This window comes from Pinus tabuliformis, chromosome 1_1 (assembly GCF_031772625.1).
Source record: "Pinus tabuliformis cultivar Carrire ecotype Pingquan chromosome 1_1, CPIR1, whole genome shotgun sequence".
Taxonomy (NCBI): Eukaryota; Viridiplantae; Streptophyta; class Pinopsida; order Pinales; family Pinaceae; genus Pinus; species Pinus tabuliformis.
The window spans coordinates 819,224,927-819,239,648 of NC_142297.1; the positions used below are offsets into that span (position 1 = coordinate 819,224,927).

At 40.2% G+C, this 14,722-nt stretch overlaps 1 protein-coding gene across 1 annotated transcript; it reads left to right on the forward strand.

Annotated features, from left to right (window-relative positions):
• The first annotated feature begins 6,739 nt into the window (after positions 1 to 6,739).
• LOC149216585 (uncharacterized) lies at positions 6,740 to 7,399 on the forward strand. The gene has a single exon (XM_089390018.1). The coding sequence runs from the start codon at positions 6,740 to 6,742 to the stop codon at positions 7,397 to 7,399; it is 660 nt and encodes a 219-aa protein (XP_089246144.1).
• Positions 7,400 to 14,722: the final 7,323 nt, after the last annotated feature.

Genomic DNA, 14,722 nt, shown 5'->3' on the forward strand with positions numbered 1-14,722 from the left:
AGTGTTTTTTGGGACTAACGTTATTCCTTTCACCATCACTTCTCTTCTGTGGTAAACTATCTGCACTGGAGGTTTCTTACTTCGCATCCTCTACCCTTATTCTTCAAAGTGAACATGGAATTCTTTTGTGATTTGTAATTGAAATTCTAGAGTCCCCTACATCCTCCTATGATTTAAGTAGCCGACTCTGATATGACGTCCCTTGAGTGACAAGGCTTTAAAAACTAATTACTCCGGTGACCTTTCCATGTATTCTAGCGATATCCTGCTATCGTTGGCCAACTTGGACGTGACAACTATGACATGGTCTGGAAAGTACAGAGTGGGTTGCATGGCGTATTTATTTTGTCATGACGGGTTTATTTATTGACTAATTTTATGCTTAACAGCAAATATTGTGACCCTATCTTGAAAGTTTCCATATTAATTACTGAATCGGGAAATAACTACTAGTATAGTTGATGGGACGTGTTGGCTTATTGGGGCCTGACTTAGGTTCAAAGTTAATTAGCCAAAAAAATCCCGATACTACCAGCCCTTCTGGCAATAGTCCATGGAGCGTGGACTAAGGTCTCACTCGAAGTAGTATGGGGCGCTACTGGAACCAGGTTTCCACACCCTTGAGATGTCTGAGAGGTTGAACTGGTCCAATTGTTAGTCCCTTCATACATCTTGCTGCACGCACTTCCCATGCCTTCGCACCTTGATATACTTGCCTTCGTGCAACCCTAACTAGGGGATGTGGAGCTTCCGCGCTGTTGAAGTAGCGCTTTACACTATTCCCTTAAGTTGCACCTGAGATCATACTTATCTTCCTATGCCTAGTCAATTATCTTTGTGCAACTGGATGTCTTACATTATATTTATTTATACAACACATTCATAAGATTTCGCGCAACAAATAAATACTACACTTGCAATTTAAACCCAATCATACATTAAAACAAGAAAAGATACACAGTAATATGGTAAACTTCTCTTTATTAATTCTAACGATGATTGCAGACTTGACCTGTCCTACCCACTCAACTGCAGGGGTCTGCGCACTACTAGGCCTCTGTGCATTCAGATGCAAAGCCTTCTCCTACTCTATGACCCAAAGACATACTTTACACTTCGACTCAATCACTTTTACTCATCATGCTTTCATTCTATTTTTTTTCTCTTTTATACAGTTAGAGCCTCACTCTATTTATATAATCCCATGGTCTACAGACCATGGGTAGGCCTATCAACCTAACATTACATTACAAAACTGAGGGCGGACAACCTTGTGACTCTATTATAACTTCGCGCTCTCCACCCATAATTCACGGAGCTTTTACAAAAGACTTCGTCAAAACTTGGGCTTTAAGCCCCAAAACATGACTTGGGGGGGATTCCATGCCCAACAAGCCCCCAACACGAACATCTTGACTTGTCCTCGAGTCACTCTGTCGACGCAAATATATTCGCACGGAGTCCCTCCAACTCTGTCTGAACTGCTGCAAGGTCGGAAACACATTAAACAGCTGCCTGTTAGATCTTTTGTACATGTTGTTCTGAGACCGCGATGTCGGAACTGCTTCCTTGCATATGTGCCTATGTTCCCTGCATCTATGCGAGTTTGCCTTCAATTGTTGTTGTGATGGTGAAGGCCTCATCAATCCAAGGTTGAACATGCACCTTCAGGACTACTTCCTTGTGCCATGCTACATCCACCTGTTCTTTCAGTGCTTTGGCCTATTTCATCCATGCAAGCCTTTGAGTGAGGGCCACCATTTACACAGTTCCTTTCACACTGTCATACTATCACTGGAGTTCTCCTGCCTCTATCTCTAAGCGCTAGATGTTGGGGTCCTCTTGTATATTCATGGGGACCTCAAATGACTCCTCTAACATTTTGGTGCAGTCTCACACCGCACTGCTGATCTCGTCCAGTCCCATTGTAATAACGCTAGTGTATTTTTCTCTTACTTCCGGAGGGATGGATGGCTACACGTTAAACTGCAACTCTACAAATTGAAGGTTCAACTCCATCTAAACCTTTTTCATTTCCTCCCATGCATTGCACACCCCTGCTACTAGCATGTGGATGTGCACTTCTATTGGTGTGTCTTTTGGGATGGCCAACTTAGAGATGCTTTGACAAGCTTTGTCCAGTACCTGAACCAGCTGCCAACTTTGTGACACCACTTAGTCGCACTGCAAGCTCAATTGTTCCATGTTTATTTTCTGCTCACTTAGTACTTGCAGCACGCGGCTCTCCCTGGCCTATAGCTTTGTAGTAATCCCATCGCGCAGAACATACAATGTCTCCCATGGGAGTGTAGCCATGTTGATTCTGATACCCTTCAACGTGCTAATAGTAGGTCTGTCGACCTCATTTGTTGTCACTGGTGCCCCTTTCGGCAGCACTATGGTATTTGTCACTTGAGTGCGGATCATCTGCTCTACTACAGTTGTCCCGACTAAGAGGCTGGTCAAAAGGGTACCAGCCTGAGGAGTACACACCTTCAACTTCTGTAGCTACGCTCTAAGGGACCCCAACACAATCTGGTTCTTCTGCATAAAATTTTGGAGGGCCTCGAAGGTGACATCATGCACTGTCTTGCCGATTTCATGTAGATCACCCTCGATAAGGATGATTGGTTCAATTGACAACTTTGATGCCCTGGCCTTCTTGTGTAGCCCTGTCTTCTCATTCGAGTGCTGGCACTTCAGCTGTGTCGATGCGGTTTGTGGGTTCGCGCCTCCCTCCTCCTCCTCTACTTCATTGCCATGCGAAGGTGACTTGTGCCCTTGCACGCCTTCACGGCTACCTCCTGCCCTGATGCTGCTGTTGCGCCCTTTTTCAGTTCAGCTACTATCTATGCAGCATCCCGCGCCTCCTGCACTTCTGTTTCCATTGCCTCCTTCCTTCTCTTTTCTGCCAACTACGCCATGTGCAGTTTGGCCTCCTCTTTCTTCCTCTACGCTGCAAACTTCTCTATCTCCGCGATGTTTGGAGCACACCACTTCGGTGACCATGTCTCCAGTACATTAAAGATTACATCGTCCGTGGCTACAAAGGGTAGCTCTCTCCATTGCTTGGCTAGGTCCTTGCATGCTCTGATGTATATGCTATGGAGGTCCGCCTTAAACTCTCCAAAACTCTGCAGGTTGTTGTAAGCTGTGGGTGATACCTATAGCTTGTGGTTGATCCCTATTCTGAGGCTCATCTCCATGAACACCCATAATATCTTACTATCACGGATCTAGATTGCATCCTTTATGGCCCAGAGCGAAGCATACTTTGTGGCTTCCAACAGATCCCTGTCAATTGTGGGGAATTGACTGCCCTCCAGAAATTCCCCTTCAACGAGCACTATGGACAGCAGAAGCCATGCATAGTGGAAATTTTTGCCTTGCTCCTGAGCTTTGTGGAAATTCTCCAAGAATTCCTTATAGAGGAACTCGTACCAGTTAAACTGGACCCCCTCTGTGCACTGCTCAGCAAGTGCTACCACCAGCCCGGCTACTTAGTTCACGCGACACTTGCACATAACCTTACCCGCCAGAATTTGGGTCGCCACTCTTAATAATTTTTCGTTGATGCTAAATATTGCATAGCCCCTCTTCTTCTTTTCCAGTTTATACTTCTTCTTCATGGCCTTCGTGATGGCCAGGTCACTGCGTTTCCCCTCCGAGATATCTATGGGGTCCTCTCCTTTACATGGCAACCAGGTGATGCGGTGAATCAGGTGTTCCGTAATGGGGATGGGCTCCTCTAGCCACAAACACCCACCATGCACCAGTGTGCATTGATTTCAGTGTAAGCACATCTCTGCCCCTTCCATCAATATCTCTATCTCCCATTGTCTCTCCTTCTTTATATCTCTATCTCACCCCCCAAACATACTCACTGTCTCTCCATATATATCTATCTCTTCCCCCCTCCCTTTTCCCTTCCCTCTCTTTCTCTTCCCCTTATCTCTCTCTAACACTTTTCTATCCATATCTATATCTCTTCCTCCCTCCCTTTCTTTGCCTCTCTCTTCTTCCCTCTCTCCCTACCTCCATCTATATCTCTATCCCCCTTTTTCTCTCCTTCTTACCCCAAAACATACACACTCTCACTTAGTGTAAGCACATAAAAATATTCATGACGTGCATTGACTTATGTGTTACTGTAATTCAACCATAAATACAATACTTGAATTTTCTTCCTAAATAAAATGTTCACTTACCCAAAATGTTTGCTTCCTGAAACATTCTTATTATTCCCATTTTCCATCATTCAACATTGTTAATCACATTGCATTCAAACGTGGTAATAGAAAATAACTACCATTGAAAATTATTTTGGGTTTAACACTCCATTAGTCATAATGATTAACTTTGAAGAAAACTACTATCAATATTGGAGAGCAACAAAGACAAGTTATGATGTTTACTACAATTGTTGGAGTTACATATTTGAATGGTCTATGATCTCAACTAACCTTTTCATATGATCAATATGAAAAAATGACAAAACTAATTGATGTGACAATAAGAATAGTTGAAGAAAATATTTTCATATTGAACACAATGAAGATTGTTTGTAATTGACTATATTTTTATTATTCACATTTTCTATCATTCAACATAGTTACATTCTCACTTTGCACTTGAAATTTTTATTTCATCATTTTCCATCATTCAAGTTACTAACAGTCTCTCTCATCTCAACAAACTCAGGTGACTAAGAAAATTAAAAATAGAATTAACCAAATTAATCTTATACATATCTAACATATTTAAAATGATCAAAATAATATGTTCAACAAATTTTGTATGCCCGCACACGAATGAAATCAACCTATATCGATCCATCTTAACCTTGGATCTATCAAGCGTCGAGAGGGATCAAATCTCTCGAGGTGCAAACCTTTCCTCAAAATTTTCACTCAAAAAAGAGGTTTTCACCTCGATATATTTGATCCCTCTCAATGCTTTATAGATCTAGGGTTAAGATGGATTTAGTCTGGTTTAATTAGAATAGTTCTAGTTTATGTTTTAGATCATTATCCACAAGTCCCAATTATAGGGGCATAATGCCTTAGTGGCAGCTAAGACCACATACCAGTGAGGTTGTCATCCTAAATGAAAATAAGTCTCATTGGAACTTGATGTGGCTATTTCCCCTATTATTGGATTGGACAACATCAAAGCATCAACAACTCCCTAACATTTGCCAAATATTGACATTATATTGAAACACTATCACACCCTCTTAGTAAAATTATCTACTGTGAGCCCAAAAGAGCAATCTAGTGTCATCCCAATAAAAATATTTTTGTTCTAGCTAAATTGCAAAGTGATCTAATATATTTTTTAGATATATTCAAGTCAAATATCAGATTCACTATTACAAAATTAGATACATTAGGATGTCCAACACATGATTTCAATGTCAAGGAACTTAACATCAAATCAAGTATTCTTTCTTAATTGTCAGGCCTTCTCCCTTAAAATTTGAGTCTCAAGCTAGACATTGTAACCCAACACTTCCAGCGCCCAAGAGTCAATATGGATAGTATTACAAAATAATGAAAGAATGGAACATCATAAGCTAAAAACATAAAACCATTTTTTCCATAAGCAATCAACAAAATCTCTAAATATAAATTAATGAAAGAACGGAATATCATAAGTTGAAAAAATATAATCATTTTTTCCATAAGCGATCACCACAATCTCTAAATATAAAATCTCTCCATCGAATATATGGAATAGAAATAAAAAAAATGGAGAAGATTATGGGGTATATATTTTATTTTTAGTTTGAAAAATAAAAGGAATTTCAATTTAAATTCTTGTCTCAAATGCCTTGAAGATGAGTTGCCCAACAATTTGTTCAATCTCCACTCAATCTCTCCTCACTTGCTCAATTCTTATTCGAAAAATGTTGAGTAGTCTCAACTAATTATGTGGAAAAAGGGGTTGCAACCACTGAAAATAGTCATAAATAGAAAAGTAAAGGGTTGCAACCACTGAAATTAGGCACAAATAGAAAAATTTGTGCATTCTTTTCCCTTGCTTTGCTACCACTAAGTTAACCTCCAAAAAAAACCATTCTAAGGTTCTTGTAAATAAACTCTCAAAAACACATGTACATTCTCAAAAACACCCATATGTTCCTCTATATACTATAATGCTTATTTTAATTTTAAAATATCACAACACTTCACTGTGAAGGTCAATATATCTCAACATAAAATTTTGAAAAAAGCCACTAAATCTTATATAATGAGTTGAAAGTAAATGTATAAATAATTTTACAACTATATTGTATATATTAATTTAAAATTAATTATATATTTTATACGTTGATTTTAAATTAATTATAATTAAAAATAAATAAATAAATATTATTATTTTACACATATTCAATGTCAAATTTTCTTTATAAAATTATATTCAAATAATATTTGATGTCATTATTATTTTGGATAAAATGATAATATACCTAACTCTATAAGTTTATAATTTTGTATATATAATTTTTTATTTGTAAATGAAATAAAAATTATAGTACTCATATGGTTATTATTAATAATAATTTTTTTCCATATAAAATCATCTGTAGTTATAATATTGATATTGGAAACCTTCGCTCCTCCGTCCCTTCACATAAACCGCCTTCTCATCTTTTATTCACTCACCATTTCATATAGTTGAATGCTGTTCTTGCTGCAGTATGACAGCAGTAAAATGTATTGTTCTACTTCTGGCCATGGCGGTGGGGGGCACCCATGCCCAGTACACGAGCTCCTCGGTCGTAGTTGGAGATAATACTGGCTACGGCGGCGAGAGATTCAAGGAGCAGGTAGGGATCGGCCTGGCAACGGATATATTGCTAATCGCCAATAATTTTACGGATGCCACGCTCTACGCCCACCAGTCGCCCAGTGACAGAAAGAACGTGACCGCCGTATTAATGGTTGTGGACAGCAACGTTGACGTGAATTCCTACGTGGACTTGGACAACAACACAATCTTCTTGAGCTCTGACTACATTAGCAGGTACCAGGGTGTTCTAGTAATAGAGGTCATTGGCATTCAGTTCCAGTCGGTGGCCGACATCTGGCAGTGGGACGCCAACCGCGCTGCGCCCGAGTGGTGGCACGGTGCCGTTCCGTCTTATTTCCGCCTAATTGTCGGCTACGCCTCCTCTGGCTTTGTTCCGCCCGCTAGCGGCCACAGTTGGGAACAGGGAGCCGATGTGACTGCCAGGTTTATCGAGTACTTGGAGACCGTTACCCCTGGTTTTGTTGGCAAGCTGAATGCGAAAATAAAAACTTCATGGGACATCGGATACTTCAAGAATATCACTGGTAAATCCGTGGATGAGCTTTGGAAAGATTACAACGCTAAGTATCCAAAAGGATCCTGACCAAAAGTAGTGGATGAATTTATGCACGAACGTAGGTCTACTATTCGATAATAAATAGCGCCATACTAGGTGGTGGGTTTTAGATTTAAATAGCATCCTACTACATATGTTAATAAAAAGATCTTAATACACATAAGTCTTTTCTTGTAATACAATTTAATTGCCTGTACTCAATTTTTATTTTCATCTTAATGTTTATGAGTATAGATTTATTTTAAATACCCATTTATGAGCCTAGATACACAGGTTTTTTTTATGCAATTTAATAATTTTGTATTCAATTTTCATCTTAATGTTTATTTGCATAAATTTATCTTAAATACGGATTTAATATAAGCCTAAAAAGATCTAATTTCTTTAAGTGCATTTTTTTTATGAGCCATATTGTTTTAATGTTTTGTATAGTTATTTATTTTTTTAATTTTTTATTTTGCCATATCGTTATTATCTTTTTTTTAGATTTTTAGATTTTTTTATTTTTTTTGGCATATATGAAAAAATTTCAACTTTGATGACTAAGAGACATCCTTACACAACATAGTGAGTTGTAGTAGAATGAGCCTCTTGGCTCAATAAATTAGAGAATATGTCATTTTTGAGTTCATAAAAATTAAAGTAAAATTTTGAAACTATACTTAGTTGAACATCAAATTCATATCTAATTTCTTTCTTTTCTAATATAGGAAACTAAGCTTTCTTTTTTATTTTTAAAATATCAAAACCTGATTGATTTGTTTTGTCTTCAATTTTATTAATGTTTTTTTAATTAAATATATATTATTAAAATGATATTTATTATATATGGGATAAAATTATATATAAAATTAGAATGTAATTTGCAGAAATTTATTATATAAATAATTAAAAATTTACTAGTCTTACAAATGATTACAAATGATTACATAAGGGTATGCTTGCCTTCCCTAGTTTTACACAAGTGTATCCATTTACATGCAATAAACTTTTATGACTCCATTATAATAATAATTTCTTTGTCCCTTGTTGCTCTCCTTTTTTTCATCCTCTCTCTTATCCAATTGAATCCCTCTGCAACTAGTTCTGCCTTGATCATCTCTTACCATTGCAATGTTTCAACTTCTTTTAGAAACTTAATACTGTCTACCCAACCATGGGTGCCCTACCCATGGGATGTCATTTTCAGTTTCGATTCAAGGATCCTCCAGCGAGGAGCTAGGCCTGCAACATCACGAGGTTGAATCCACACCACCAATTTTGTGCCATTACCAAGTCGCTTCCTTCGTTCACTACTTCACAATTAGAGACCTTTTATAGAACTAGTGTTCTGCTGCACCTCTTCATTTGGGCCCTACGCAACAACTAGATTTACTTTGACCAAAACTAAACTTGGCCACTTCCATGCCCTCATAATAATCCACTGAACTTATCTTGATTGAAGGTTGCTTGGCCATGTCTAAGTGGCTAACTGGGTCCTTCCATCTCCATCATGGTCTACGTTAATAATCCATCCCAATGTCATGCTCGAATTTTTTTTGAAATCCTACCAAGCTGGGTAGATGCTGGTGGACATCGAATTAATGGTCAAGTCAATGTTTCACACCGTCTATCCCTTTCCATCCCTCAACTTCCCTAGAAATGAATTCAAAACATTTAGTTTGCATGACAAGTGTTAAATTCCTGTAGGTATGCTTCATTCAAATTCGAGGCATCCAACCCTATAGTGATGGCATCATTTATCTACATCTCCCAGTGATCATTCTTAATCTCCTCCTTTCAAGTAAATATGGAGGAAGTGGTCTAGGTGGATATTGTTGGCCATCTGCCAATTCCACTTGGACCCCCACCATTGTTTCTTTCAGCTTTTCAGTTTCCTTAATTGTAGCACAATTTACTATTTTTAGTAGTTTTCGTGTCCTAAACTTCCGAAGCCATTTTGAGGCCCTAAACGAAGGTTTTTTTGGAAATCAACCCCCAATAATTTTTTTCCAAAATTTTTCCTTTTTTTCATAGTCCTCGGAGAGATCTTTCTAACGGGGTATCATGTGCATCAAACGGAGATAATATGACCAAGTTGCGACCCGGGGAAGTTGGTTGTCCAGCTAACCGCAACATGGCCCATAAATTTTAGGTGTTACATCTCCTCGGGTTAGGGTTTTGGTTGTTTAGGGTTTTCCCTTATTGTTCAATAATAAAAAGTCCCTTGAGCCTCATTGGAATGTAGTTCAGAGGCATGTAGGCACCACATCTCTTCTCAGAGATAAGCTACCATCGCCCGGGATAATCTTATTTCCATTATGTTTGTAAGAATATTTCAGTGTTTGATATTAATGGAATGAAGTGTTGTTTCTACTTCATCTTCACATTTATGGTCATATCTATAATTTTTTGTGTTCCTGTTTAAATCCAGATCAGTGGTATCAGAGCGGTCTGCTCATTCTCTGTTTTTCTTTGTATGTCCTCAACGAGGTCAGGATATAAGGAGTTAGGGCTTGAACTGGTCAAACCTTCACAAGGCTAGCCTCGCAAATCCCGACGGCCTCCTATGCTGGATGAAAATAAAGACGAAGGGCAAGAGATGCTATCAAAATCTTGCTCGAAGAAGCTCTCGAGCGACAAAGGAACGCGATGATGGACAACTTTGCCTAGATCCTTTAGTGCTACCCAAGGATGACGGATCTACTTCCAGCAACTACTCTGGAAGTGCGACAGCCTTTAAGGTACAAGTTAACTTTGACATTCCCAGATTTGAGGGTCAGATAGATGCAGACACTACAGATAAATGGTTAAATTCGCTAGAAGGATAATTTTATGTTCATGATTTTTTCAGTCGGAAAAAGATCACTTTCTCACTTCTCAAAGCAACCCCCCACATCAAAGACTAGTGGGAAACCTACTGTGAGCAGAAGGATGAAAATAAAAACTCACTTTTTTCAACCGCACCCACTTGTAACTCGTTCCGGGATGCCATCAAGGAGCGGTACTACCCTGTCTGGAGCTATGAGGATAAATATATAAAGTGGACAATGCTGTGACAAGGAAGGGACCAAGATGTGTTGGAGTTTACCATTGCTTTTCATACCCTTCGCACGAAGTTGGATATCAAGGATTCTGAGAAGCATTTGGTACTCAAGTACCATGACTCCCTACAAAGGTACATCCAAGACGAGATGGAATTCTTGGGCATCTCCTCGCTCGACGTGACATACCGATATGTCGTCAAGATCTAACAAAAGTTTAAACAAAGAAAGCGAGACTTTGGATCTGCAAATCTAAAGTAAGGAAAAGGTGCCCCCAAACCGCGAAAAAAAAGGAAAAATCCAAGGCAAGGTGGCCCAGGACAACCCGCCAAAGCCACAAGAAAATAACAGTGTCGTGAAGTTGAAGAAGGACATGGGAAAGTGGTGTGAGTTCCATAAGAACTCCACTCACAACACAAGTGAGTGTCAGGCCAAGCATACACTAGTGGCTGAGATAAAGGCTTCAGAATCAAATGCATGTTATGACTCTAAGTCAGAACTTGACAAGGGGAATGACAAAGGGAAGCATATTATCGATGTGGAGCGCAACACCACTATTGCCACCACAAAGATCCAGAAGGAGGAACCCGAAGATCCAGAGGAGGACGAGCACCTCTTCCACTCCTAGATATTGGTAAAGGGTTCCCCACTACAGTTCATTGTCAATAGCAGGAGCCAAAAGAACCTTATTTCAGTAGAGGTCGTGAAGAGGTTGGGCTTACTGACCACAACACATCCACAACCGTACACCATCGGGTGGCTTCGCCAAGGACAAAATCTTCGCATGAGCCAGTAGTGTCGCCTTCCATACAACATCAAGCTCTTCACGAATGAGGTATTATGTGACATTTCTCCCCTTGATGTTTGTGATGTATTATTAGGCCAACCATACTAATGGAAGTGACATGCTATGTATGAGTCAAGGTCTCTTGCTGTTATTGTTACTTTGGGAAATAAGTTGTACAGGATACCAAAGGTAGCACCACCTACTGCCATCTCTTTGGGTACTGCAAAACAATGCAGTAAGCTCATTTCCAAAACCGAGAAATTTGTTTTCCTGATGATACGCCCTGAGGGAAAGAAGAAGATGGTGGCCATGATCTCTAGATAGGGCCCCTCTACACGACAAAAATAGATGGACAAGTCGTGGAGGAGTATGAGGACATCTTCACCTTCCCCGCAGGGGTGCCTCTGCACTACCAGGTCAAGCACTCAATCAATCTTACCCCAAGTGTGTCGTTGCCTAATGGACCAATCTATCGGCACTCCATTTTGGAGAACGACGAAATCAAGAGGCAAATTCAGGAGTTGCTGCAAAAACGTCACATCTATCTGAGTTCATCGCCCCATGGGATCCCAATCACATTGATACAGAAGAAGGATGGGACTTGGAGAATCTGTATTGACTATCGGGTGTTGAACAAGATCACTGTCCGAAATAGGTACCTGCTGGACCAACTGAAGGGGCCAAAATATTTCAGCAAGATCAAATTGAAAACAGGATATCACTAGGTACCAATTGAACCCTCCAATGTGTGGAAGACTGCCTTCAAAGCCAAGGAGGGCCTTTTCGAATGGTTGGTTATTCCTTTTGGGTTAACGAATGCCCCTGCAACCTTCATGAGGCTGATGGATGACATCTTCTGACCATTGACCAACTCATTTGTAGTGGTATACTTGGATGACACCTTGATCTTCAACCAAAATTTGGAAGAGCACCTCTGCCACATTCGACAGGTTCTCCAAACACTACAACAACACAAGCTATGTGCCAATTTGGAGAAATGCACCTTTGGCATGACCCAAGTTCAATATCTAGGATACATTATTGATGAACATGGAGTGCATGTGGATCTAGCCAAGATCCAAGTGATTCGAGATTGGCCATCTCCAACCACTCTGATAGAGCTCCTCAGCTTTCTGGATCTTGCCAATTTCTACCACAAGCTCGTGTTAGGATTCTCTCATATCACTTGTCCCTTGAGTCAAGTCATCAAGGGAGGAGCGAAAGAAAAATTCTTCTGATCTGAATCCCAACATAAGGCATTCATAGAGTTGAAACATCGCCTCTACTCTTCACTAGTGCTCACATTACCAGACTTGCAACAACCATTTGAGATCGAGGCAGATGCCTGTGACTATGCCATTGGGGTAGTCCTTACTCAACAAGGGCATCCAATGGCATATCATAGTGAGACACTTTCAAACACAGTCCGAAAGTATCCCACTTATGACAAAGAGATGTATTCCATTATGCAGGCTTGCTGACAATGGAAGCATTACATTATGGGAAAGGAAATGGTCATCCACACAGACCACCAGCCCCTTCAGTTCATACAGACACAAGGGAAGTTGCAGAATGATCGCCATCAGAAGTGGTCCACATACCTGCAACAGTTCCATTTGAATATCAAGTATAAGAAAGGCAGCACCAATAATATTTCAGATTGCCTCAGCTGACCACCGATCATGGCGTTAACCATGGTGCTTAACTCTTGTGGGCATGAGACTTCTGATTGGCCACTTCTCTACAAAAGTGACACAGAATTCGGCCACACATACTAGACACTCTTGGAGGGTCAGCAAGTTCCATATTTTCACCTCCAGGATGCCCTATTATGACACCTGGGACACCTTTGTGTTCATTCAAGTGAGCGTGGCAAGATGATTTGGGAAGAACATTATGGTCGGGCCACTAGGCATTTCGGGGTTGAAAAAACGATGGCAATACTATAGAAGTATTTCTATTGGTCGAATCTTTGACATGATGTCGGGAAGTACATCAGGTCCTACACTACCTTGCCATTACAAAACTGACCATCAAGAATAAAGGCCTCTATACTCTCCTACCTGCCCCTACTTGACCTTGGGAATCCATCTCCATGGATTACATGTTAGAACTTCCTTCTACTAAGCATGGCAATGACTGTGTTTTTGTGGTCATCGATATATTCTCAAAGATGGCCATTATGGTTGCCTGCAAGAAGAATATCACAGTGGAAGCCACTACTAAACTCTTCTTTGAACGAGTGTGGGTACACTCTGGGATCCCACAGTCTATCATCTTAGATCAGGACAACAAGTTGCTCAGTACATTTTGGTCTAGTCTCTGGTTGATGCTGGACACCAAGCTCGCTAAGTCTACAACTTTCCATCCCAAGATTGATGGCCATAAAAAAGGTCATCAACAGGATGATCTTACACATTCTCCACATGTACAACTCAAAGCATCCATGCACATGGGATGAGAGCCTCCCCTATGTCTGACACAACTATAACCAGGCTCTCCATAGCTCGACTAGCCATAACCCTTTTTAGGTGAGCTTGGGATTGCATCCACTATGTCCCATTGATGTGGCCATACCATTTGCAGCTACTCAGGCAGATTCGGTGCATGTCTAGTCCGAAAACGATAAGGAAAACAATTTATTGAGCACATCCAACATATCCACCAGTAGGTCCATGACATTCTGGAGAAATCAAATGCCAAGCACAAGTAGCAACATGATCAACATCTGGTGCCACACATGTTTTAGGTGGGAGACAATGCATTCAAGCTCAACATTCCCCCATTCCTTGGCCTGCACCCAATGCTCAATGTCGACCACCTTCGACCATACTTACCACCACTGCTATACACATCAAACATTGTAGACCAACTCACACCTACATAGTTAAATCTAGATTTCATGGAACAAGCCACAACTGATCAGATCATGGACACGCAGATCAAGCACACTCGCCAACAGAATATCCAACTATATTGAGTTATCAAAGCAGGCCAACTTCTTCACTAGGGCAAGTGGCTCACTAGGGATAAATTTCAGCAGAAGTTTTATCATCTCATGGAGAAACTCAACGTAATAGGGACCACTGCTTCCTAAGGGGGGACGAATGATCCAGGTAGTTATGCCACCAATTCCACTTGGACACCCACGATTGTTTCTTTTAGTTTTTCAGTTTCCTTAATTGTAGCACAGTTTACTATTTTTAGCTATTTTTGGGTCCTATACTAACGGAGCCTTTTTGAGGCCCTAAACGACGTTTTTTGGCAATCTACCAGTAATGATTTTCTATATAAAATCATTTTTTCCATTGTAGTCCTTGGAGAGATCTTTCCAAGGGGGTATCATGCACATCAAACGGAGATAATATGACCAAGTCATGACCCCGAGAAGTTGGCTGTCCAACTAACCCCAACAGGGCCCATAAATTATTTTTGTTACATCTCCTTGGGTTTGGATTTTGGTTGTTTAGGGTTTTCTCTTATTGTTCAATAATAAAAAGGCCCTTGAGCCTCATTGTAATGCAGTTTAGAGGCATGTAG

What these genes read in the sequence shown, in the direction of transcription:
- LOC149216585 (XM_089390018.1), top strand. Translation starts at nt 6,740, where the DNA reads ATGGCGGTGGGGGGCACCCATGCCCAGTACACGAGCTCCTCGGTCGTA.